This window comes from Carcharhinus amblyrhynchos, chromosome 10 (assembly GCF_965287045.1).
Source record: "Carcharhinus amblyrhynchos chromosome 10, sCarAmb.v2.hapA, whole genome shotgun sequence".
Lineage (NCBI taxonomy): Eukaryota > Metazoa > Chordata > Chondrichthyes > Carcharhiniformes > Carcharhinidae > Carcharhinus > Carcharhinus amblyrhynchos.
Genome location: NC_137333.1, coordinates 106,556,422 through 106,581,413, shown reverse-complemented (window position 1 = coordinate 106,581,413; position 24,992 = coordinate 106,556,422). Strand labels below are relative to the sequence as shown.

The following is a 24,992-nucleotide window of genomic DNA, read 5'->3' as shown; positions in this document are numbered from 1 at the left end:
ATGTTTGGTGTTGGGACCTTTGCTGCTTGTATTATATATTAACAATTTGGACATGAACATGGGGGGACATGATTGGAAAATTTGCAAACAGCACAAAGATAGACCGAGGACAGGATTGTGTAGATGATAGCTACAATCTACAAAACGATGTTGATGTGTTGGTGGAGTGGGCGGTAAAGTGGAAGATGGATTTTAACACAGAAATGTGAGGCAATGCATTGAGAATCATGGAATTTCTACAGTACAGGAAGAGGCCATTCAGCCCATCAAGTCTGCACCAACCACAATCCCACCCAGGCCCTATCCCCATAACCCCAGTGATTTACCCTGGCTAGTCCCCCTGACACTAAGGAGCAAATTTATCGAAGCCAATCCACCTAACCCGCATATCTTTGGAGTGTGGACGGAAACCGGAGCACCCGGAGAAAACCCACACAGACACGGGGAGAATGTGCAAATTCCACACAGGCAGTGACCCAAGCCGGGAATCGAACCCGGGTCCCTGGTGCTGTGAGGCTGCAGCGCCAACCACTGTGCCACCCTCGGGAAGTCAAACAGTCACACAGAATACACAATATATGGGAATATACTCAGTATAGATGAAGGGAGATCTTGGCGTACAGTACAGTGTCCTCCCCCACACCCACCCTCTCTGTCTCCCCTAACCCCACACCCACCCTCTCTGTCTCCCCCCACCCCCACTGTCCCCCCAGCCCCACCCTCTCTGTCCCCCCCATACCCACCCCCACCTTCTCTGTCCCCCCCACCCCCACCCCCATCCCCATCCCCACCCTCTCTGTCCCCCCACCCCCACCCCCACTGTCCCCCCAGCCCCACCCTCTCTGTCCCCCCAATACCCACCCCCACCCTCTCTGTCCCCCCCACACCCACCCCACCCTCTGTTGTCCCCCACCCCCACCCACACCCTGTCAACCCCCCACCCTCTGTTCCCCCCCACCCCCACCCTCTCTGTCAACCCCCCCCACCCCCACTGTCCCCCCCCAACCCCTCCCTCTCTGTCCCCCCCTCACATTCTCTGTCCCCCCTACCCCCACTGACCCCTCTATCCCCACCCCCCACCCTCTCTGTCCCCCCCATACTCACCCCACACTCTCTGTTCACCCCCCCACACCCACCCCCACCCTCACTGTCACACCCACCCCCACCCTCTCTGTCCCCCCACCCCCACCCTCTCTGTCCCCCCACCCCCACCCTCTCTGTCCCCCCACCCCCACCCTCTCTGTCAACCCCCCCACCCCCACTGTACCCCCCCAACCCCTCCCTCTCTGTACCCCCACCCTCACATTCTCTGTCCCCCCCACCCCCACCCCCACTGACCCCTCTATCCCCACCCCCCCACCCTCTCTGTCCCCCCCACACTCTCTGTTCACCCACCCCCACCCTCACTGTCACACCCACCCCCAACCCCTCTGTTCCCCCACCCCCCTCTCTCTGACCCCCCCCGACCCCCACTGTCCCCCCCACCCTCTCTGTCCCCCCTCCCCCTGTCCCCCGGGTGGGGGTGTTGCCGGCTGGGGGGGTGGGGTTGTTACTTCCTGCTGGGTGAGGAGTTTCCTCTGGGCTGAACTTCCTCAGCGGAGCGGAGCCGGAGGGTGCGGAGAATGAGCGGTGAGTGAGAGCGGGGGGGACAGGGACAGACAGGGGGGACAGAGGGGGGTCAGTGTGGGACGGTGAGGGTGGGGGACAGGGTCAGGGACAGGGAGGGGCAGCGGGAGCCGATAAACCCACCCAAACTTTCGCTGCTTTGTGAAAAGTTTCAGCGGAAATGAGGGGAGAGGGAGGGGGCCGTCTGTCTGTGTCTCTGTCTCTGTCTCTGTCTGTGTGTCTCTGTCTGTCTCTCCCCCCGGGACATTCACAATCGCTGCCTCTGGATTTGGGGCGAAACAAATGAACAAACTCAAATCCTTCCCCTCCTTTCACCACCCCCCCCGTCCATTCCCCCCCTCTCTCTCTGTCCATTCCCCCCCTCTCCCTCTCTGTCCATTTCCCCCCCTCTCCCTCTCTGTCCATTCCCCCCCTCTCTCTCTGTCCATTCCCCCCCTCTCCCTCTCTGTCCATTCCCCCCCTCTCCCTCTCTGTCCATTTCCCCCCCTCTCCCTCTCTGTCCATTCCCCCCCTCTCTCTCTGTCCATTCCCCCCCTCTCTCTCTCTGTCCATTCCCCCCCCTCTCTCCCTCTGTCCATTCCCCCCCTCTCTCTCTCTGTCCATTCCCCCCCTCTCTCCCTCTGTCCATTCCCCCCCCTCTCTCCCTCTGTCCATTCCCCCCCCTCTCTCCCTCTGTCCATTCCCCCCCTCTCTCCCTCTGTCCATTCCCCCCCTCTCCCTCTCTGTCCATTCCCCCCTCTCTCTCTCTGTCCATTCCCCCCCTCTCTCCCTCTGTCCATTCCCCCCCTCTCCCTCTCTGTCCATTCCCCCCTCTCTCTCTCTGTCCATTCCCCCCTCTCTCTCTCTGTCCATTCCCCCCCTCTCCCTCTCTGTCCATTCCCCCCTCTCTCTCTCTCTCTCTGTCCATCCCCCCCCCTCTCTCTCTGTCCATCCCCCCCCTCTCTCTCTCTGTCCATTCCCCCCCTCTCTCTCTCTGTCCATTCCCCCCCTCCCTCTCTCTGTCCATTCCCCCCCTCTCTCTCTCTGTCCATTCCCCCCCCTCTCTCTCTCTCTCTCTGTCCATTCCCCCCCCTCTCTCTCTCTCTGTCCATTCTTCCCACCCCCACCCCATCTGTCTCTTTGCCGCTCATGCCAGGACCAGGGTTGGTTGCTGAGTTACTGTTTTGCCCCTGTGTGGGTTGAGATGGGTGTGGGTTGGAATTGGATCGCTGTTTCTGGACCTCCCTTCCCCCGTGGGGCTGTTCACTCCTTGGAAACTCTGGGCAGCATTCCTGCTTTGCCTCTTCATCCAGTGCTGAGCACAAAACACAGGAAAACATTCCTTCTCATCACCAACAACATCCCTGATCTGTTTTGCTGGAGTTTCCTCACCCGGATTCACTGTGTTGTGTGTGTTTGATAGCTGAGATTTCAGATACAAATCTGTATCCTCACTTTATATTCTTCCATGGGATGTGGGTGTTGCTGGGCCTGCATTTATTACCCGTCCATAATGAGCTCTCGAACTGAGTGTCTCACTCGGACATTTCACAGGGCAGTTGAGAATCAACCCTATTGCTGTGCCTCATGTAGGCCAGACCGGGTAAAGAAGGCAGATTTCCTTCCCTAAAAACATTAGTGAACCAGATGGGTTTTTCCGACAATCGACAATAGTTTTGTGGCCATCTGCAGTTTCTTAATTCCAGATATTTTTTAAAATGAATTCAGATTGGTGGGATTTGAACTCGGGGCCATTGCTGTGGTTCTCTGGATTACTAACCCAATGACAATCCCGCTACACCATCACTGGTACCAGCCTGGTGATGGACGCAGGGAAGGAGGGAATGGGGGAGGGAGGGAGTCAGAGGAGGGAGGGAGAGATAAAGGAGAGAGCCATTGTTATTCAGGTATGGAAGATGGGTATGGACTGGGGGTGGCATCAGTCTGGAGTGGAGTGGGGGGTCAATCTGCAGAAGCAGCTGGGGGGGGGGGGGGGGCAGTTCAGGGGGGAGAAGGTCTGGAGGTGGCCAGTTCAGGGGGAGAGGGGCTGGGGGTCCGGTTCGGGGCATGGAGGGGCTGGGGGGGACCAGTTCCTGGGGGGCGGGGTTGAGGCTGGGGTCCATTGTGTGGGGAGGGGCTGGGGGCCAGTGCTGGTGGGGGGGGGGCTGCTGCCAGAATCCTCCTGGCTGGGGGAGTGGTGTGGGGTCTGGAGTCAAGATTTATCTGGGGTACTCGAGCCAGCCTTCTGAGTTAACTTGTCCCTTGCCCAGTTGTTCTGGAGGGTTCTGGTGAGAGTTGGGTACAGATGACGCAGACCGTCAGACTGGCCTGACCTGAGTAAAATATTAGGAATGTAGATTGAGGGCAGATGTTTGAGGGCAAATCAACATCTGGCATGTGGGAGTCTTTCAAGTGTAAGTTGATAGGGACTCAGGACCGTTACATTCCTGTAAGGATGAAGGATAAGGATGGCAAGTTTTGGGAACCTTGGATAACGAGAGATATTGTGAGCTTAGTCAGAGAAAAGGGAAGCATTTGTCAAAGCTAGGAGGCTGGGAACACATGAAGCAAATGTGGAATACAAGGAAAATAAAACTTCAGCAAGGAGTGAGGAAGGCTAAAAGGGATCACAAAAAAATCATTGGCCGGCAGGATTAAGGAAAATCCCAAGGCTTTTTACACATATATAAAGAGCAAGAGGGTAGCCAGGGAAAGGGTTGGCCCACTCAAGGACAAGGGAGGGAATCTATACATAGAGCCAGAGGAAATGGGCGAGGTATTAAATGAGAACTTTGTGCCAGTATTCACCAAAGGAAAGGACTTGGTGAATGATGAGTCTGGGAAAGGATGTGTAGATAGTTTGAGTGATGTTGAGATCAAAAAGGAGGTGGTATTGGAGTTCTTGAGAAACATTAAGGTGGACAAGTCCCCAGGGCCTGATGGGATATACCCCAGAATACTCAGAGAGACAAGGGAGGAAATAGCTGGAGCCTTGAGAGAAATCTTTGTATCCTCACTGGCTACAGGGGAGGTCCCCGAGGATTGGAGAATAGTCATTATTGTTCCTCTGTTTAAGAAGGGTAGCAAGAATAATCCAGGTAATTACAGGCTGGTGAGCCTTACATCAGTGGTAGAGAAATTATTGGAGAGGATTCTTCAAGACAGGATTTATTCCCACTTGGAAATAAGTGGACGCAATAGTGAGAGGCGACATGGTTTTGTGAAGGGGAGGTCGTGTCTCACGAACTTAATCGAGTTTTTCGAGGAAGTGACAAAGATGATTGATGAGGGTAGGGCAGTGGATGTTGTGTACATGGACTTCAGTAAGGCCTTTGACAAGGTCCCTCATGGCAGACTGGAGCAGAAGGTGAAGTCACATGGGATCAGAGGTGAGCTGGAAAGATGGATACAGAACTGGCTCGGTCAAAGAAGGCAGAGGGTAGCAGTGAAAGGGTGTGTTTCTGAATGGAGGGCTGTGACAAGTGATGTTCCTCAGGGAACAGTGCTGGGACCTTTGCTGTTTGTAATATATGTAAATGATTTGGAGGAAAATATAACTGGATTGATAAGTTAGTTTGTGGACAACACAAAGATTGGTGGATTTGCGGATAGCGATGAGGACCATCAGAGGATAGAGCAGGATATAGATCAGTTGGAGACTTGGGCGGAGAGATGGCAGATGGAGTTTAATCTGGACAAATGTGAGGTAAGGTTTAATACAGATAGGAAATATACAGTAAATGGCAGAACCTTTAAGAGTATTGATAGGCAGAGGGATCTGGGTGTACAGGTACACAGGTCACTGAAAGTGGCAACGCAGGTGGAGAAGGTAGTCAAGAAGGCATACGGCATGCTTGCCTTCATCAGCCGGGGTATTGAGTTTAAAAATTGGAAAATCATGTTGCAGCTTTATAGAACCTTAGTTAGGCCACACTTGGAATACAGTGTTCAATTCTGGTCACCACACTACCAGAAGGATGTGGAGGCTTTGGAGAGGGTACAGAAAAGATTTACCAGGATGTTGCCTGGTATGGAGGGCATTAGCTATGAGGAGAGGTTGGAGAAACTTGGTTTGTTCTCACTGGAATGATGGGGGTTGAGGGGAGACCTGATAGAAGTCTACAAGATTATGAGAGGCACGGACAGAGTGGATAGTTAGAAGCTTTTTCCCAGGGTGGAAGAGTCAATTACTCGGGGGCACAGGTTTAAGGTGTGAGGGGCAAGGTTTAAAGGAGATGTACGAGGCAGATTTTTTACACAGAGGGTGGTGGGTGCCTGGAACTCATTGCCAGGGGAGGGAGTGGAAGCGGATACGATAGTGAGTTTTAAGAGGCGTCTGGACAAATACATGAATAGGATGAGAATAGACAGATTTGGTCCCTGGAAGGGGAGGGGGTTTTAGTTCAGTTGGGCAGCATGGTCGGTGCAGGATTGGAGGGCTGAAGGGCCTGTTCCTGTGCTGTAATTTTCTTTGTTCTTTGTTGTATTTTGTTTTCCTCCTTTCAGACTCTGGGTCTGATGTGGCTCAGGGTTGAGTTTTGGTTTATAGAGTTCCTGTGAAGCACCTTGCAGAATTTACTATCTTACAGACACTGTACGTGTGGAGGTTCTTGCCTGTAGTAGTAAAGGGGAGGGTCAGCATTGCTGGTGGAGTCTCTGGGTGACAGCAGTGGAAGCCAATGGTTCCAGCTTGGGTGATGATCTTGTTGGGGGGTTCTCGATGAGTTAATTGAGGTTCAGTGAGGGCAATGCTGTTGATGTGATGTACATAGACTTTCAAACTGTGAGCAAAGTTAGAGATTGTGAAATAAAAGGGACAGTAACAATATGGATACAGAATTGGCTGAGAAAAGGAAAAAGAAGAAAGATTAATGGATATTTTTCAGGCTGGAGGAAGATTTGTAATGGGGCAATGTGGTGGTACAGTGGGTTAGCACTGCTATCTCACAGTGCCAGGGACCTGGGTTCGATTCCCGGCTTGGGTCACTGCCTGTGTGGAGTTTACACATTCTCCCCGTGTCTGCGTGGGTTTCCTCCGGGTGCTTCAGTTTCCTCCCACAGCCCAAAGATGTGCAGGTTGGGTGGATTGGCCATGCTAAAAATTGCCCCTTAGTGTCAGGGGAGCCAACTAGGGTAAAGGGATGGGATCTGGGGTGGATTGTGGTCAGTGCAGACTCGATGGGCGAATGGCCTCCTTGTGCAATCTTGTGTGGATTCTATGATAATGGAGTTCCGGGGTCAGTGTTGGGATCTTTGCTTTTTTCTGATGTATAGTGTTGAAGAGCAGAAGGATCTTGGGGTCCGGGTCCACAGGACTCTTAAATCGGCCTCGCAGGTGGAAGAGGTGGTCAAGAAGGCGTATGGTGTACTGGCCTTCATTAATCAAGGGATTGAGTTTAGGAGTCGGGAGGTAATGCTGCAACTTTATAAGACCCTTGTCAGGCCTCATTTGGAGTACTGTGCGCAGTTCTGGTCGCCTCACTATAGGAAAGACGTAGAAGCTATTGAAAGGGTACAGAGGAGATTTACAAGGATGTTGCCTGGATTGGGAGGCATGCCTTATGAAGTTAGGTTGAGGGAGCTGGGACTCTTTTCCCTGGAGAGACAAAGGTTGAGAGGCGACCTGATAGAGGTTTATAAAATGTTGAGAGGAATAGATAGGGTGGATTCTCAGAGGCTATTTCCCCGGGTTGAAATGGTTGCTACAAGAGGACACAGATTTAAGGTGCGGGGAGGAAAGTACAGAAGTGATGTTAGGAGTAAGTTTTTCACTCAGAGGGTGGTGAGTGAATGGAATCGGCTGCCATCAGTGGTGGTGGAGGCGAACTCACTGGGGTCTTTTAAAAGACTTCTGGATGAGTATATGGGGTTTAATGAGATTGAGGGTTATAGATAGGTCTGTAGATTGGTAGGTGTTGATGTGATCGGCGCAACTCGTGGGCCGAAGGGCCTGTTTGTGCTGTAGTGTTCTATGTTCTATATCAATGACTTAGATACTAATGACGTAGATCTTACAACCATACAACCACAGAAAAGTTACGGTGCAGAAAGAGGCCATTCAGCCCATCACGCCTGCACTGATCTTGAAGGAGAAAAGTAAACTTTCCACTCATTTTAATCCCATTTTCCAGCACCCAGCCTGCAGCCTTGCAGTTTCCAATATTTCAGACCCAGGCACCTTCTAAATGAGTTTCAGCCTCAATCACCAACTTAGACAGTGAATTGCAAACACCCACCATCCTCCGGGTGAAAAAGATTTTCCTCATGTCCCCTCTAATCCTTCAGTAATTAGTCCGCAGCTCGGAGAAACTAATCCTCCCTGTCCCAGCCCCTCATCATTCTGCACACCTCAATTACATCACCCCCTTAATCTCCTCTGTCTTCAGAAAAACAACCCCAGTCTATCCAATCCCTCCTCATAAGCTGCAGTTTTCAAGTCCTGACAACATTCTTGTAAATCTCCTCTGCACTCTCTCCAGAGTGTCCTTCCTGTAACGTGGTGACCAGAACTGTACACAAACTCCAGCTGTGATCCAACCAGTTCCAACATTACATCCCTGCTTCTGGATTCAATAACTCGCTCAATAAAGGAAAACATTCCATTTTGACCACCTTATCCACCTGTCCTGCCACCTTCAGAGACCTGTGGACATTCACTCCAAGCTCTCTCACTTCCTCGATCCCTCTCAGTATTTTCCTGTTTATTCAGTATTTCCCTCGCTTTGTTTGCCCTCCACAAATGCATTTCCTCACAATTTTCCAGATTGAATTCCATTTGCCACTTCTCTGTCCATTCAACCAACCATTTGGGTGGCACAGTGATTAGCACTGCTGCCTCACAGCGCCAGGGACCCAGGTTCAGTTCCTAGCTTGGGTCACTGTCTGTGTGGGATTTGCACATTCTCCCCGTGTCTGCGTGCGTTTCCTCCAGGTGTTCCGGTTTCCTCCCATGGTTCAGAGATTTGCGGATTAGGTGGATTGGCCATGCTAAACTGCCCCCTTAGTGACAGGAGGACAAGCTAGGGTAAATGTGTGGGGTTACAGGGATTGGGCCTGGGTGGGATTGTTCTGTGCAGACTTGATGGGCCGAATGGCCTTTTTCTGCACCGTAGGGATTCTGTGGCATTGATGTAATTCTGGAGTTCACAGCTATCCTCTTCACTGTCACTACAGCGAGAGTTGTGCGCAGGGCACAACTTTAAGTATGTGGATGATACAAAGTTTGGATAGTGAACGGTGAGGAGACAGGATTGAGGAGGAGCTGGGCAGGTTGGTGGGATCGGCAGTCAGGGTGCTGCAGAGAAATGTGAAATGAGTCATTTTGGTCGGAAGGATTATAAAACAAAGGGTACAACTCCCAAAGGGAGCAGAGCGAGCAGGAGATGTACAGATTGAGAAAGTGGTCAATAAAGTACTCAGTATCCTGGACATTATTAATAGGGGCATCGATTACAAAAACAAAGAGATCATGTTGATTTTCTATAAGACACTGGTTCAGCTCTGATGGGCATTTTGAAGGACTATAACGGAATTCTCCCTGGTCTCCAGGCCAATATTTATTCCTCAATCTGGGTCATTATCACAGTGCTGCTTTTGGGATCTTGCTGTGCACAATTTGGCTGCTGTGTTTCCTGCATCACAACAATGGCTACCCCTCTAAAGTACTTCATTGGCTGTAAAGCGCTTGTTTATGTTGTAACGTGGTGGGATTTGCTGTGGAGATGTAACTCTGCCTTTTCCTTCGATGTACATTTGGTTTTGAAATGTAATATTGGAGCGTGATGTTGATATTTACTGTTAGTGTGAGCTGGCCCCTTCACACTTATTCACACTTAGCCTTTCCGTACGGCCCAAATCTCGCAGTTTAACATAACGTGTTGGTGAGACAGAGGTCTGCTTCCTTTAACTGCTAGCACTGCTGAGTTGAGAGGAACATTTACCACAAACTGACTTAAAATTCTGAATCATTCTCAGTTCTCGAGCGGGAGCTGATGGCTGACGTTCGGTGACAAATGGTTGCGCTTCGTTCAGCTGGGATAGAATTGCAGAATGGCCACGGCACCCCACTGTTCTGTCCAGACCCCTCTACCGCCTCTCCTCTCTGCCTTCCCTTCCCCGAGGAGAACCCAGTTTGAACTTCTCCAATCTGTCCACATGACCGATATTCCTCCTGCCTGGAACCATTCTTGTGAATCTTTTCTGCACTCTCTCCAACGTCACTACATCCTTCCGAAAGCAAGGTACCCAAAACCGGACGCACCATTCCAGCGAAAGCTGAACCAGTGATTTATAGAAGTTTGCCATAACCACACATTTATACTCTTTAAATCCCATATCGCTTTATTAACCACCTATCCTTCCACCTTCAATGATTTATGCACTCATAACCTTTCTGTTCCTGAACCCACCTTTAGAATTATACCCTTTATTCTAAACTGTCTCTCCGTGTTCTCTCTGACATAATGAATCTCTTCCCTGCATTAAATTTTAACTACCATCTATCTGCCCATTCCGCCAATCTGTCTGTCCTCTTGAAGTTTATTTTTTTGGCTGGGTCAGCCTTTATTGCCCATCCCTAATTGCCCTTGAGCTGTGTCTCACTCAGCCATTTCTGAGGGGCAGCTAAGATTAAAGCACATTGCTGTAGGCCTGGAGTCACGTGTAAGCCAGGCCGGGTAAGGACGGCAGATTTCCTTCCTTAAAGAACACTGGTGAACCAGATTTTAATTCCAGATTTTTATTGAATTCGCCATCTGCCATGGTGGGATTTGAACCCAGCTCCCCAGAGCATTACCCTGGGTCTCTGCATTTACTAGTGCACTGAGCGAATCATACAATCACTACAGTGCAGAAGGAGGCCATTCAGTCCTTCGATTCTGCACCGACAACAGTCCTACCTGGGCCCTATTTCCATATTCCATATATTTACGTAGTTAATCCCTCTGACATTAAGGGAGAATTTAGCACGACCAATTAAACTAACCCTCAGACCTTTGGACTGAGAGGGGAAACCAAAGCACCCGGAGGAAACCCATGCAGCCATGGGGAGAACATGCCAACTCCACATAGACAATGACCCAAGGCCGGAATTGAACTCAGGTCCCTGGCGCTGTCAGGCAGCAATGATGACCGTGTCGCCACCTCCCACCAGTTCTACAGTCTGCAATACTTCCAAGTTTTGTATTTTCTGCAAATTCTGAATTTATCTCTTGTACTCCAAGGTCTCGGTCATTAATATATATCGGGAAAGGCATGGGTCCCAGTAATGACCCTGGGGAACACCGCTACAAACCTTCCATATCCATGTTACTACTGACCCTTTCATTCCATGAGTTATAACTTTTCTCAGTCTGTTGTGTGACACTGTATTGAATGCCTTTTGAAAGTCCATGTATATCACATCAACTGCATTACCCTCATCAATCCTCTCTATTACCTCCTCAAAAACTCCAAGTTAGTTAAACGTGATTTGTCCTTAACAATCCATGCTAGCTTTCCTTAGGATTGTCCATGTGATTTGTAAGTTAGATGCAAATTATTGTTTCTCGAAGCTTCCCCAGCACTGAGGATCAGTGAGCATTCATTTCTCCTGCCCGTTGGTCAGTGGGCTGGATATTGGGTAGAGGTTAGGATTAGCTGTAGATTTGATGAACTCTGCTGGGTTATTGTGGGGTAAAGAGAAGTGAGCAGATGTGGGGAGGTTTGAAATCTGCAAAAGTCTCAGTTGGTGCATTTTTGAGCCAACGCCCATTCCTGCAGTCAGACATTTCTTCTCCTTTTGTTGCTGTTTGTGTTTTCACCTCGTGTCAGTGAGGAAACTCAAACAGAATTGCTGCTGTGTTTGGAAACCCTTTCGACATTGAGATTCCGACATCTCGCTAGGTGAAGCAATCGAGCAGGAGCAATGCGCTGACGGGCAGAGGTTACTCAATTCCATTGACAGTCCCCCAACAGCCACCCTCCCCCCCCCCAAACCTCCCTCACTCTTTCACTCTCTCCAGAAGGGTCTTGGCTCCGTCACAGCGGTTTGTCTCTCCCAAGTTTTAGGCAAGGCCAGGGTTATTTTCCCCGTCTTTTGTCAGCCTGGGTTCAGTGGGGAGCACTCTTGTATCTGAGTCAAATGGATGCAGCTTCAAGCCCCACTGAAAAGATTCAAATACATAAACCAGGCTGACACTCCCAGTGCGGTACTGAGGATGCAAAGAGAGAGGTTTACTCAGCAGTCTCATTGAGAGAATCCTTGGAGATGAGTGATCATAATATGGTAGAATTCTTTGTCAAGTTGGATGGTGACGTAGTTGACCCTGAGATCAGGGTCCTGAATCTCAGTAAAGGGAACAGTGATGGTACGAGGCATGAATTGGTCCGGATGGACTGGGAAACATTACTGAAAGGAAGGACAGTGGACAAACAATGGCAGGCATTGAAAGAACAAATCAGTGAACTCCAGAAGTTGTTTATTCCTGTTTGGCTCAAGAGTGGTAAGGGAATGGTGGCCAAGCCATGGCTTACAGGGAAATTGTAGATAGTATCAGATTCAAGGAAGAAGCATACAAATCGGCAAGAAAAAGCAGTAGGCCTGAGGATTGGGAGCAGTTTAAAATTCAGCAGAGGACGACCCAGGGATTGATTAAGGAGAGAAAAATAGAATATGAAAGTCAGCTAGCTGGGAACATAAAAACTGACTGTAAAAGTTTCCATAGGTATATAAAGAGAAAAAGATTGACAAAAACAAATGTAGGCCCTTACAGTCAGAGACGGGAGAATTCATAATGGGGAATAAAGAAATGGCCAAGGAATTAAATTTATTCTTTATGCTTCAGTCTTCACAAAGGAAGACAGGAATAATGTACCAGAAGCGCTGAGAGAAACATGTTTTAGTGAGGAGCTGTCGGAAATCAGCATTCGTAGAGAAATGGTTTTGGGGAAATTGATGGGATTGAAGGTGGATAAATCTCCAGATCCTGATAATCTTCATCCCAGAGCAGTTCAGGAAGTGGCCGTGGAAATAGCAGATCCATTGGTGGTTATTTTCCAGCATTCTTTGGACTCTGGACTGGTTCCTACAGATTGGAGGTTAATGTGAGCCCACCATTCAAAAAGGGAAGGTAGAGAGAAATCAGAGAACGATAGAGCAGTGAACCTAATGTCAGTACTGGGGAAGTTACTGGAGTCCATTATCAAGGATTTCATAACTCAGCATTTGGAAGGCAGTGGGATAATCAGACACAGTCAGCACGGATTTACAAAAGGGAAATCATGCTTAACAAATTCTTTGAGGATGTAACTAGTAGAGTTGACTGAGGGGAACCAGTGGATGTGGTTTATTTAGACTTTTCGAAGGCTTTCAACAAGTCTCACATAACAGACTGTTGTGTAAAGTTAAAGCACATGGGATTGTAGGTAATGTCTTGAGATGGATAGAAAGCTGGTTAGCAGATAGGAAGCAAAGAGTTGGCATAAATGGGTCTTTTTCTGATTGGCAGGCAGTGACTAGTGGGGCTCCACTGGGATCTGTGCTGGGACCCCAACTGTTCACATTAATATATGAATGATTTGGAAGAAGGAACTGAATGTATTATCTCCAGATTTGCAGATGATACAAAGTTGGGTGGGAGGGTGAGCTGTGAGGAGGATACAGAGATGTTCCAGTGTGATTTGGACAGGCTGAGTGTGTGGGTATCTGCATGGCAGGTTCAGTATAATGAGGATAAATGTGAGGTTATCCACTTTGGGAACAATAATAGGAAGACATTATTATTATTCGAATGGGTGTAAATTGAGAGAAGTGGATACTCAGCGAGACCTTGGAGCCCTCATGCCTCCATCGCTGAAAGTAAGCGCGCAGGTACAGCAGGCAGTAGGGAAGGCAAATGGTGTGCTGGCCTTCATAGCGAGGGGATTTGAATACAGGGATAGGGATGTTTTGCTGCAATCGTACAGGGTGTTGGTGAGGCCTGGAGTATTGTGAGCAGTTTTGGTCTCCTTATCTGGGGAAGGACGTCCTTGCTATCGAGGGAGTCCAGCAAAGGTTTACCAGGCTGATTCCTGGGATGGCAGGTCTGTCATATGAGGAGAGACTGAGTCGGTTAGGATTATATTCATTGGAGTTTAGAAGAGTGAGAGGGGAATCTGATAGAAACTTATAAAATTCACACAGGGTGAGACGGTAGATTCAGAAAGAATATTTCCGATGATGGAGTCAGAGTTTGAGGATAAGGGATAAACCTTTGAGCTGAGGTGAGAAGAAATTTCTTCACCCAGAGGGTGGTGAATGTGTGGAATTCAATCCCACAGAAAGTAGCTGAGGCCAAAATATTGTGGTGGCAGAGACTGGAACTAGGGGACCCAGGTTAAAAATAGGGAGTCTCCCATTTAATCAGGAGGTGGGAGGAATCTCTCCCTCTAGAGAGGGTAATGAATGTGTGGAACCCCCTTTCCAAAGAGAGCAATGGAGGCAGCAGCGTCACTGAATGTGTTTTGGTCTGAGGTAGTTGATTCTTGACTGAGTGAGTAGGCAGAATGTGAAGTTAAGGGCAAAATCAGATTAGCTGTGATAGGATTGAATGGCGGAGCAGCCTTGAGGGGCTGAATGGCCTCCTCCTGCTCCAATTTGATATATTCCTTTCTCCCTCATGCATTTATCTTGCTTCCTGGAGTAATTGTGGAACCAGCTAGGGACAAAGCGATTTGAGAGTGTGTTGTGCAGTGTGGCAGGGTTGATAGTCTCATAGTAAAAGATCCAGTGGGAAATAGTGATCATAATATCATTTAAATTCCATAGTAAGTTTAAAAGAAACATTCATGGGTCATAAACCAGAACCTTAAACTTATAACCGATTACATAGATACGAGGGGGAACTGGCTGAGGTTCACTGGGTAAATATGGAGCAAATCAAAACATTCAACAAAAATCCATTCCATTAAAAATAATAAAATCTATGAGAAAGATCCATCCGTGGTTTCTAAGGAAGTTACGGATTAGATTAAAAGATTAATGTTGCAAAAGGTTAGGGTACACAGAGTTGGGGTAAGGTGTTAGCGTGGATAGAGGATTGGTTGTCTAATAGGAAGCAGAGAGTTGGTGTCAATGGGTGCTATTCTGGTTGGGGTTGGTGACTAGTGGAGTGCCGCAGTGATCGGTGCTGGGGCCTCAACTATTTACCATTTATATAGATGATCTGGAGGAGGGGGCTGAGTGTAGGGTGACGAAATTTGCTGATGACGCGAAGATGAGTGGAAAAGCAAATTGCGTGGAGGGTGTGGAAAGTCCGCAGAGGGATCTAGATAGGCTGAGTGAGTGGGCGAGGATCTGGCAGATGGAGTACAATGTAATGCAAATGTGAGGTTATCCACTTTGGCAGAAATAATAGTAGGAGGGATTATTATTTAAAGGATGAAAAGCTGCAGCATGCTACGGTGCAGAGGGACCTTGGGGTCCTTGTGCATGAGTCGCAAAAACCCAGTCTGCAGGTGCAGCAGGTGATCAAGAAGGCGAATGGGATGCTGGCCTTTATAGCGAGGGGGATAGAATATAAAAGCAGGGAGGTCTTGCTGCAACTGTACAGGGCACTGGTGAGGCTGCAGCTGGAGTACTGTGTGCAGTTTTGGTCACCGCACTTACGGAAGGCTATTTTGGCCTTGGAGGGAGTGCAGAGGAGGGTTCACTAGGCTGATACCAGAGATGAGGGGGTTGGCCTATCAGGAGAGATTGAATAGACTGGGTCTGTACTCGGAGATGAGGGGGGATCTTATAGAGACGTATAAGATAACGAAGGGGATGGATAGGGTAGAGATAGAGAGATTCTTCCTGCTCAGAAAGGACAGCAGGACTAGAGGGCACAGCCTCAAGATAAGGTGGGGGGGCAGTTCAGATCAGAGTTGAGGAGGAACTTCTTCACTCAAAGGGTGGTGAATCTCTGGAATTCTCTGCCCGTTGAAGTGGTGGAGGCTGCCTCGCTAAATATTTTTAAGTCACGGGTAGATAGGTTTTTGACAGACAGGGGAATTAAGGGTTATGAGGAGAAAGCTGGAAAGTGGAACTGATCCACTTCAGATCAGCCATGATCTTATTGAATGGCGGGGCAGGCTCGAAGGGCTAGATGGCCGACTCCTGCTCCTATTTCTTATGTTCTAAAAGAAAAGGCTTGAAATGTTGCATAGAATGTCCAGGGTGGAAACTTGCAAGAACAAACAGAACATTGAGTAAACAAGCCAGGAACTTAAACTTATAAACACTCTTAAAATCTAATTTTATTAAAAAAAGAGCAGCTGAAGTAAACATTCTGCCTATAAAAAGAGAGATAACCCCAGGGAGTGAGGAAATGGCAGAGGTATTGAACCAATACTTGGTGCCTGTCTTCACAGGAGAAGACACGAGTTCCATCTCAGGAATAGGCAATAACCTGGGGGCTAAGAAGAGTGAGGAGATTGGGGGGATCAATATTAGCAGAGACAAAATATTGGAGGAGTTTTAGGGACTAAAATCTGAAGAATCTCTGGGACCTGTTGGTTCCACCCTCGGGTTGTGAAAGAGATCGTTCTGGAGATAGTGGCTGTTGTCATGATTTTCTAAGAAGTACTGAGATTCTAAATGGTCCCAGTGGATTGGAAGTTAGCAAATGTAAACACTATTCAGGAAAGGAGAAGGGAACTCCAGGCCAGTTAATCAGACTTCAGTTAATTGGAAAAGTACTGGAATCTATTGTAAGGAAGCTTTTTACTAAGTGCATTGTTTAAAAAAAAAGACTTTTTTTGATTTGATTTATTATTGTCACATGTACTAACATACAGTGAAAAGTATTGTTTCTTGTGCGCTATAGAGACAAAACATACTGTTCATAGTGAAGGAAAGGAGAGGGTGCAGAATTTAGTGTTACAGTCGTAGCTAGGATGTAGAGAAAGATCAACTTAATGCAAGGTAAGTCCATTCAAAAGTCTGACAGCAGCAGGGAAGAAGCTGTTCTTGAGTTGATTAGGATCTGACTTCAGACTTTAGTATTCTTTTCCCAAAGGAAGAAAGTGCAAGAGAGAATGTCCAGGGTGCATGAGGTCCTTAATTATGCTGGCTGCTTTGCCGAGGCAGCAGGAAGTGTAGACAGAGTCAATGGATGGTAAATGTATTGTGGATGTAACAAGTATCAATAAAGGGGAAGCAGTAAATACAGTTTACCTGGATTTCCAAAAGGTTAATTGGTAAAATGGAGCTGGTGGAGTGGGAGTGATGTATTAACATGGATAGAGGATTGATTAATGGACAGGAAGCAGAGGATAGGAGTGAATGTTAGCAGGCAGTGTATAGTGAAGTGCCACAAGGATCAATACTGCGGCCTCAACTATTTACAATTTATATCAATACTCCCAGTCTCTCTGAAGTCAATGTGTCTAAGTTTGCTGACGATACAATGTTAGGTGGGAATGTAAGCAGTGGGGAGGACACAGGCTAAAAAGATATAGTTTAAGTAAGTAGGTGGCAATGTGGCAGATGGAGTATAATGTGAGGAAGTATGAAGTTATTCACTTTGGAAGGATAGTAAAGTAATGCAGGCCTGAAACTTGTAAATGTTGCACTTCGGAGAGACTTGGGTGTATTTGTGCAAGGAACACAAAGTTAGCGTTCAGATACAGCAAGCAATTAGAGTCGGAGTCATAGAGGTTTACAGCCTGGCCCTTCAGCCCAACTTATTCATGCCACCCTATTTTTAATCTACTAAACTAATCACAATCGCCTGCATTTGGTCCATATCCCTCTATACCCATCGTACCCATGTAACTGTCTAAATGCTTTTTAAAAGACAAAATTGTCCCCGCCTCTACTACTACCTCTGGCAGCTTGTTCCAGACACTCACCACCCTCTGTGTGAAAAAATTGTCCCTCTGGACCCTTTTGTATCTCTCCCCTCTCACCTTAAACCTCTGCCCTCTAGTTTTAGACTCCCCTACCTTTGGGAAAAGATATTGACTATTTAGCTGATCTGTGCCCCTCATTATTTTATAGACCTCTATAAGGTCACCCCTCAGCCTCCTACGCTCCAGAGAAAAAAGTCCCAGTCTATCCATCCTCTCCTTATAACTCAATCCATCAAGTCCCAGGAGCGTCCTAGTAAATCTTTTCTGCACTCTTTCTAGTTTAATAATATCCTTTCTATAATAGGGTAACCAGAATTGCTCACAGTATTCCAAGTGTGGCCTTACCAATGTCTTGTACAACTTCAACAAGATGTCCCAATTCCTGTATTCAATGTTCTGACGATGAAACCAAGCATGCCGAATGCCTTCTTCACCACTCTGTCCACCTGTGACTCCACTTTCAAGGAGCTATGAACAAGTACCCCTCATCTCTTTGTTCTGTAACTCTCCCTAACACCCTCCCATGAATTAAGTCCTGCTCTGGTTTAATCTACCAAAATGCATCACCTCGTATTTATCTAAATTAAACTCCCATCTGCCATTTGTCAGCCCACTGGCCCAATTAATCAAGATCCTGTTGCAATTGGAGATAACTTTCTTCACTGTCCACTATGCCACCAATCTTAATACCATTTGATCATTTAGGACTGAGGAGAGGAGAAATTTCTTCACTCAGAGGGTTGTGAATCTTTGGAATTCTCTCTGTGTCAGAGGGTTCATTCTTTCAGGCTGGGATAGAGAGTTTTGCTGTCTGGGGGATTGAGGGGAGTTGGGCAGTGGGAGTTGGTGCTGCCATGATGCTGTTGAATTGGGAAGGAGTTTGAGGTTGGATGTTCTACTCCTCCTGAAATGTATCCACTCCCGGCTCTGACCACTCCCTGCAATAACCACTTTCACATTCTCACCGCTCAGAGAGTCAGCATCTCTCAAACACTTTACTCTTGGGTTTGGCATCAGTAACAAAGCTCTAACCCAAATCAAACCACAAGGAACAAAGATTTGTTCTGTTTGTTCCTGGTGGTTTGGGAAGCTGTGTTCACATGTAAAGTGGGCAAAAGCTCAAATTAGGAACATGATCAATCTGAGAGAGAGATATTTCCATCTGTACATCGAGATGGCTCAGCCAGTGAAGTTGCTGGAACAGCACGGACACTGTAACCGGGCAGCCACTCAGCACACAGTAAGATCCCACAAATGACAATCTGATAATGACCAGATAACCTTTAATATTAGCAGTGTTGATATGCAGGATAAATATTGGCCAGAACACCAACTCCATAACCCCTGCTTTAAAATAGTGGACACAGGATCTTTAACATCCACCTGAAGCAGCAGAGAAGCCCTCCGCTTCATCTCATTGGAAAGACAGACCCTCTGACAGTGCGGCACTCCCTCAGTACTGACCCTCTGACAGTGCGGCACTGACCCACTGACAGTGCGGCACTCCCTCAGTACTGACCCTCTGACAGTGCGGCACTCCCTCAGTACTGACCCTCTGACAGTGCGGCACTCCCTCAGCACTGACCCTCTGACAGTGCGGCACTCCCTCAGCACTGACCCTCTGACAGTGCGGCACTCCCTCAGTACTGACCCTCTGACAGTGCGGCACTCCCTCAGCACTGACCCTCTGACAGTGCGGCACCCCCTCAGTCAGAGGGAGTCTCAGTCCCTGAGATGATTGGAGGATCTGACAGGGCTCTGATTGTGGGGGTGGGGGGGATGACGGTGGAGTCCGGAAAGGGGACAGAACCTTAAAATTGAGGCCAGAGGGAAGCACTTCCTCAAGGGCAGTGGAAATCCAGAACCTTCTCCCTCCAAAACATTATCCCGGCTGGGAATCTGATTGGAAATTTGGGAATGGAGATTAATAGATTTTCACAAAAGCAAAATACTGCAGGTGCTGGAAATCTGAAACAAAAGCAGAAAATTCTGGATAAACTCAGCAGGTCTGGCAGCACCTCTGGAGAGAAACACGGTGGTTAGCACTGCTGCCCCACAGCGTCAGGGACCCAGGTTCGATTCCTGGCTTGGCTCACTGTCTGTGTCGAGTTTGCACATTCTCCCCGTGTCTGTGTGGGTTTTCTCCGGGTGCTTCAGTTTCCACCCACAGTCGAAAAGATGTGCAGGTTAGGGTGCATTGGCCGTGCTAAATTCTCCCTCAGTGTACCCGAACAGGTGCTAGAGTGTGGCAACTGCAGGAATTTCACAGTCACTCCACTGCAGTGTTAATGTAAGTCTACTTGTGACTAATAAACAAACTTCAACCTTTAATCTCTCAGATCCGTGACCTTTCATTGAAATGCAAAAGGATCTTTGACTTGAAACTCTCTTTAGCTGTTGTCAATCCTGCTTAATAGATTCCCACTGGTTAGCGCATTAGCGGTCAAATTGGGTATATGGAGTTAAGATTCCAATCTAATTAGACGGTAGAACAGGTCAGAGGAGCTGAATGGTCTCTTCTTGTTCCTGTGTAACTCTGCCCGAACTCATTCACGGCACAGCCTGTTCCATTCAGTGAGCTGGGTTTTCCCCTCGCTTAACCGACACGACACTTTTTTGAATGAGTGAGTGGGTCTTTCCCCTGAAGTCATTTCTGAAGCTGTTTTGGAATGAGATTACGAGAGTGGCTGTGAGGTACAGAGCGTGGCAGGAACCAGAGTCAGCCATTGCTGTCCCTCCTGATGTTGGGATCCAGCAGCACCGCCAGGCGCATGGTGTGGGTTTGAGACCAGATTCCCACAAGGAAATCTGCCATCCTTATCCGGTCTGGCCTACTTGTGAATCCAGAGCCACAGCAATGGTTGGCTCGTAACTGCCCTCTGAACTGGCCGAGTGCGACGCTCGGTGGGATGGGCAGTAAGTGCTGGTCCGGTCAGCGATTCCCATGGACAAATACAGAAAAAAATTCTGTTATCTATTCTAAAGTACTGAGTGGAATTTTAAATCCATCTAAAAATTTGAAATCTTTATTAAGATCACAAGAGGCAAGGAAGAGCAGAGTTCAGAGGAGAATAGAATGAGGCTGGAGTTTAGACTAAATCCAACTTGGATTTTCAGTGCCTGGGGTTTATGAAGGATCTTTGGGATCTGTGGCGATTCATTGTCCTGTCTGAGGATAGAGCTCATTGTGAAAGCTCAGAGAGGAATGAACACAAGCCTCTGTGCAGATTTGAAGAAAGAATGTACAATCTGTTTGATTTAATGAAGGGAACAGACTTTCTCAATCCTGGTTTCACTCTCCTCCTCACTGCTCTCCATCTATTCACCTCACTCAAAACTCTGCCTGTGTCTGAACTCCCGGCGAGTCCCACTCACCATTCACCCTCTGTGTCACTGTTCCACGCTGCCTCTCCCGTCACTAACATCACCAGGTTCAAATTCTCATCGTCCATTTCAAATCCCTCCATGGATTTACTCCTCCCTCACTCTGTAATCTCCTCCAGCCCCCTCATTCCTCCCTCACTCTGTAACCCCTCCAGCCCCCTCATTCCTCCCTCACTCTGTAACCCCTCCAGCCCCCTCACTCCTCCCTCACTCTGTAACCTCCTCCAGCCCCCTCACTCCTCCCTCACTCTGTAGCCTCCTCCAGCCCCCACACTCCTCCCTCACTCTGTAACCCCTCCAGCCCCCTCACACCTCCCTCACTCTGTAACCTCCTCCAGCCCCCTCACTCCTCCCTCACTCTGTAGCCTCCTCCAGCCCCCACACTCCTCCCTCACTCTGTAACCCCTCCAGCCCCCTCATTCCTCCCTCACTCTGTAACCCCTCCAGCCCCCTCACTCCTCCCTCACTCTGTAACCCCTCCAGCCCCCTCACACCTCCCTCACTCTGTAACCTCCTCCAGCCCCCTCACTCCTCCCTCACTCTGTAGCCTCCTCCAGCCCCCACACTCCTCCCTCACTCTGTAACCCCTCCAGCCCCCTCACACCTCCCTCACTCTGTAACCTCCTCCAGCCCCCTCACTCCTCCCTCACTCTGTAACCCCTCCAGCCCCCTCACACCTCCCTCACTCTGTAACCTCCTCCAGCCCCCTCACTCCTCCCTCACTCTGTAACCCCTCCAGCCCCCTCACACCTCCCTCACTCTGTAACCCCTCCAGCCCCCTCACTCCTCCCTCACTCTGTAACCTCCTCCAGCCCCCACACTCCTCCCTCACTCTGTAACCCCTCCAGCCCCCTCACTCCTCCCTCACTCTGTAACCTCCTCCAGCCCCCACACTCCTCCCTCACTCTGTAACCCCTCCAGCCCCCTCACACCTCCCTCACTCTGTAACCCCTCCAGCCCCCTCACTTCTCCCTCACTCTGTAACCCCTCCAGCCCCCTCACCCCTCCCTCTCTCTGTAACCTCCTCCAGCCCCCTCACTCCTCCCTCTCTCTGTAATCTCCTCCAGCCCCCACACTCCTCCCTCACTCTGTAACCCCTCCAGCCCCCTCACTCCTCCCTCACTCTGTAACCTCCTCCAGCCCCCACACTCCTCCCTCACTCTGTAACCCCTCCAGCCCCCTCACTCCTCCCTCACTCTGTAACCTCCTCCAGCCCCCACACTCCTCCCTCACTCTGTAACCCCTCCAGCCCCCTCACTCCTCCCTCACTCTGTAACCCCTCCAGCCCCCTCACTCCTCCCTCACTCTGTAACCCCTCCAGCCCCCTCACTCCTCCCTCACTCTGTAACCCCTCCAGCCCCCTCACTCCTCCCTCACTCTGTAACCCCTCCAGCCCCCTCACTCCTCCCTCACTCTGTAACCTCCTCCAGCCCCCTCACTCCTCCCTCACTCTGTAACCTCCTCCAGCCCCCTCACTCCTCCCTCACTCTGTAACCTCCTCCAGCCCCCTCACTCCTCCCTCACTCTGTAACCTCCTCCAGCCCCCTCACTCCTCCCTCACTCTGTAACCTCCTCCAGCCCCCTCACTCCTCCCGAGATCTGTAGCCCCTCCAGCCCCCTCACTCCTCCCTCACTCTGTAGCCCCTCCAGCCCCCTCACTCCTCCCTCACTCTGTAGCCCCTCCAGCCCCCTCACTCCTCCCTCTCTCTGTAGCCCCTCCAGCCCCCTCACTCCTCCCTCTCTCTGTAGCCCCTCCGGCCCCCTCACTCCTCCCTCACTCTGTAGCCCCTCCAGCCCCCTCACTCCTCCCTCACTCTGTAGCCCCTCCAGCCCCCTCACTCCTCCCTCACTCTGTAGCCCCTCCAGCCCCCTCACTCCTCCCTCACTCTGTAGCCCCTCAAGCCCCCTCACTCCTCCCTCACTCTGTAGCCCCTCCAGCCCCCTCACTCCTCCCTCACTCTGTAGCCCCTCCAGCCCCCTCACTCCTCCCTCACTCTGTAACCCCTCCAGCCCCCTCACTCCTCCCTCACTCTGTAGCCCCTCCAGCCCCCTCACTCCTCCCTCTCTCTGTAGCCCCTCCAGCCCCCTCACTCCTCCCTCACTCTGTAACCCCTCCAGCCCCCTCACTCCTCCCTCACTCTGTAGCCCCTCCAGCCCCCTCACTCCTCCCTCTCTCTGTAGCCCCTCCAGCCCCCTCACTCCTCCCTCACTCTGTAACCCCTCCAGCCCCCTCACTCCTCCCTCACTCTGTAACCCCTCCAGCCCCCTCACTCCTCCCTCTCTCTGTAGCCCCTCCAGCCCCCTCACTCCTCCCTCACTCTGTAACCCCTCCAGCCCCCTCACTCCTCCCTCTCTCTGTAGCCCCTCCAGCCCCCTCACTCCTCCCTCACTCTGTAACCCCTCCAGCCCCCTCACTCCTCCCTCACTCTGTAACCCCTCCAGCCCCCTCACTCCTCCCTCTCTCTGTAGCCCCTCCAGCCCCCTCACTCCTCCCTCACTCTGTAGCCCCTCCAGCCCCCTCACTCCTCCCTCTCTCTGTAGCCCCTCCAGCCCCCTCACTCCTCCCTCACTCTGTAGCCCCTCCAGCCCCTCACTCCTCCTGAGATCTGTACACTGCTCTCATTCTGACCTTGTCACCATCTGAATATCAGTTGCTTTACCATTGGCTGCTGTACCTTCACTTGCCCTGAGCTCTGGAGCTCCCTGAACCTCTCCACCTTCCTCCTTAAAATCAGCTCCTTAAAATCAGCTCCTTAAAATCAGCTCCTTAAAATCAGCTCCTTAAAATCAGCTCCTTAAAATCAGCTCCTTAAAATCAGCTCCTTAAAATCAGCTCCTTAGAGCGAGTTTTGCGATACCTGACCTGGTATCACTTTATGTGGCTCGGTATAAGACCAGTATCTGATTTCAAGCTGACTAAAGCACCTTGGAAAAGCGCTATATAAATGCAATATTCTTGTTGTGCTGGTATTCAGGTTACAGACAAGAAGTCTGCAGCCTTTAGCTGCTTTATTTCAGCCACGAGGAGGGGGAGTGGAGGGGGAGCGGGGGTGGGGGGGGGGAGTGGGGGGAGGGGGAGCGGGGGGGGAGGGGGAGGGGGAGGGGGAGTGGGAGGGGGAGCGGGGGGGAGGGGGAGTGGGGGGGAGTGGGAGGGGGAGCGGGGGGGTAGCAGGGAGGGGGAGGACGGGTTGTGGGGGGAGGAGGAGGGGTAGCAGGGGGAGGGGGAGGAGGGGTAGCAGGGGGGAGGGGGAGCGGGGCGGGGGGTGGGGGGAGGGTGGCCCTGCACAGACAGGTGATCACTATCAGGGAGAGCTGCTTCAGTCTGGGCTTTAAGGCAGAGAGAGATTCTGGGCCATGTTGAACTGCAGGATGTGCTGCTTCTGGGTTTAACCAAATGAACTAAATCATCAAATCGAGGGGAAACTGAAAGGCAGCCCTTTAGAAGGATGTTACATCAAAGTAAACAGAACCTCAGCGGAAATGTAAAACATCATTAGAACAGAAGAACTAGGAGCAGGAGTCGGCCATTCAGCCCCTCGAGCCTGCCCCGCCATTCAATAAGATCATGGTAGATCTTTTTGTGGACTCAGCTCCACTTACCCGCCCTCTCACCATAATCCTTAATTCCTTTACTGTTCAAACATTTATCTATCTTTGCCTTAAAAACATTCAATGAGGGAGCTTCAACTGATTCACTGGGCAGGAAATTCCACAGATTCACAACCCTTTGTGTGAAGAAATTCCTCCTCAACTCAGTCCTAAATCTGCTTCCCCTTATTTTGAGGCCATGCCCCCTAGTTCTAGTTTTAGGGGCGTAGCCTCAAAATAAGGGGCAGCTTCCCTGTTTCTATCTTATCGATTCCCTTCGTAATCTTATATGTTTCTATAAGATCTCCCCTCATTCTTCTGAATTCCAATGAGTATAGCCCCAGTCTACTCAGGCTCTCCTCATAAACCAACCCTCTCAACTCCAGAATCAACCTAGTGAATCTCCTCGGCACCCCCTCCAGTGCCAGTATATCCTTTCTCAAGTAAGGAGACCGAAACTGTACCCAGTACTCCAGGTGTGGCCTCACCAGCACCTTATACAGCTGCAGCATAACCTCGCTGTTTTTAAACTCCATCCCTCGAGCAATGAAGGACAAAATTCTATT

The 24,992-nt window shown here is 49.8% G+C and overlaps 2 protein-coding genes across 2 annotated transcripts in view; one reads left to right on the top strand and one right to left on the bottom strand.

The window, feature by feature from the left end:
• Positions 1-20,921, bottom strand: part of LOC145349322 (interferon-inducible GTPase 5-like) — a 59,000-nt gene extending 38,079 nt beyond the window's left edge. The window contains exon 1 of the mRNA XM_080197821.1: positions 20,830-20,921. Within this exon, the coding sequence (XP_080053947.1) occupies positions 20,830-20,921 (92 nt within the window). The remainder of the gene's footprint in view (positions 1-20,829) is intronic.
• Positions 1,537-24,992, top strand: part of rhogb (ras homolog family member Gb) — a 30,241-nt gene continuing 6,785 nt past the window's right edge. The window contains exon 1 of the mRNA XM_080197754.1: positions 1,537-1,629. The gene's annotated coding sequence lies outside the window, so the exon portion shown is untranslated. The remainder of the gene's footprint in view (positions 1,630-24,992) is intronic.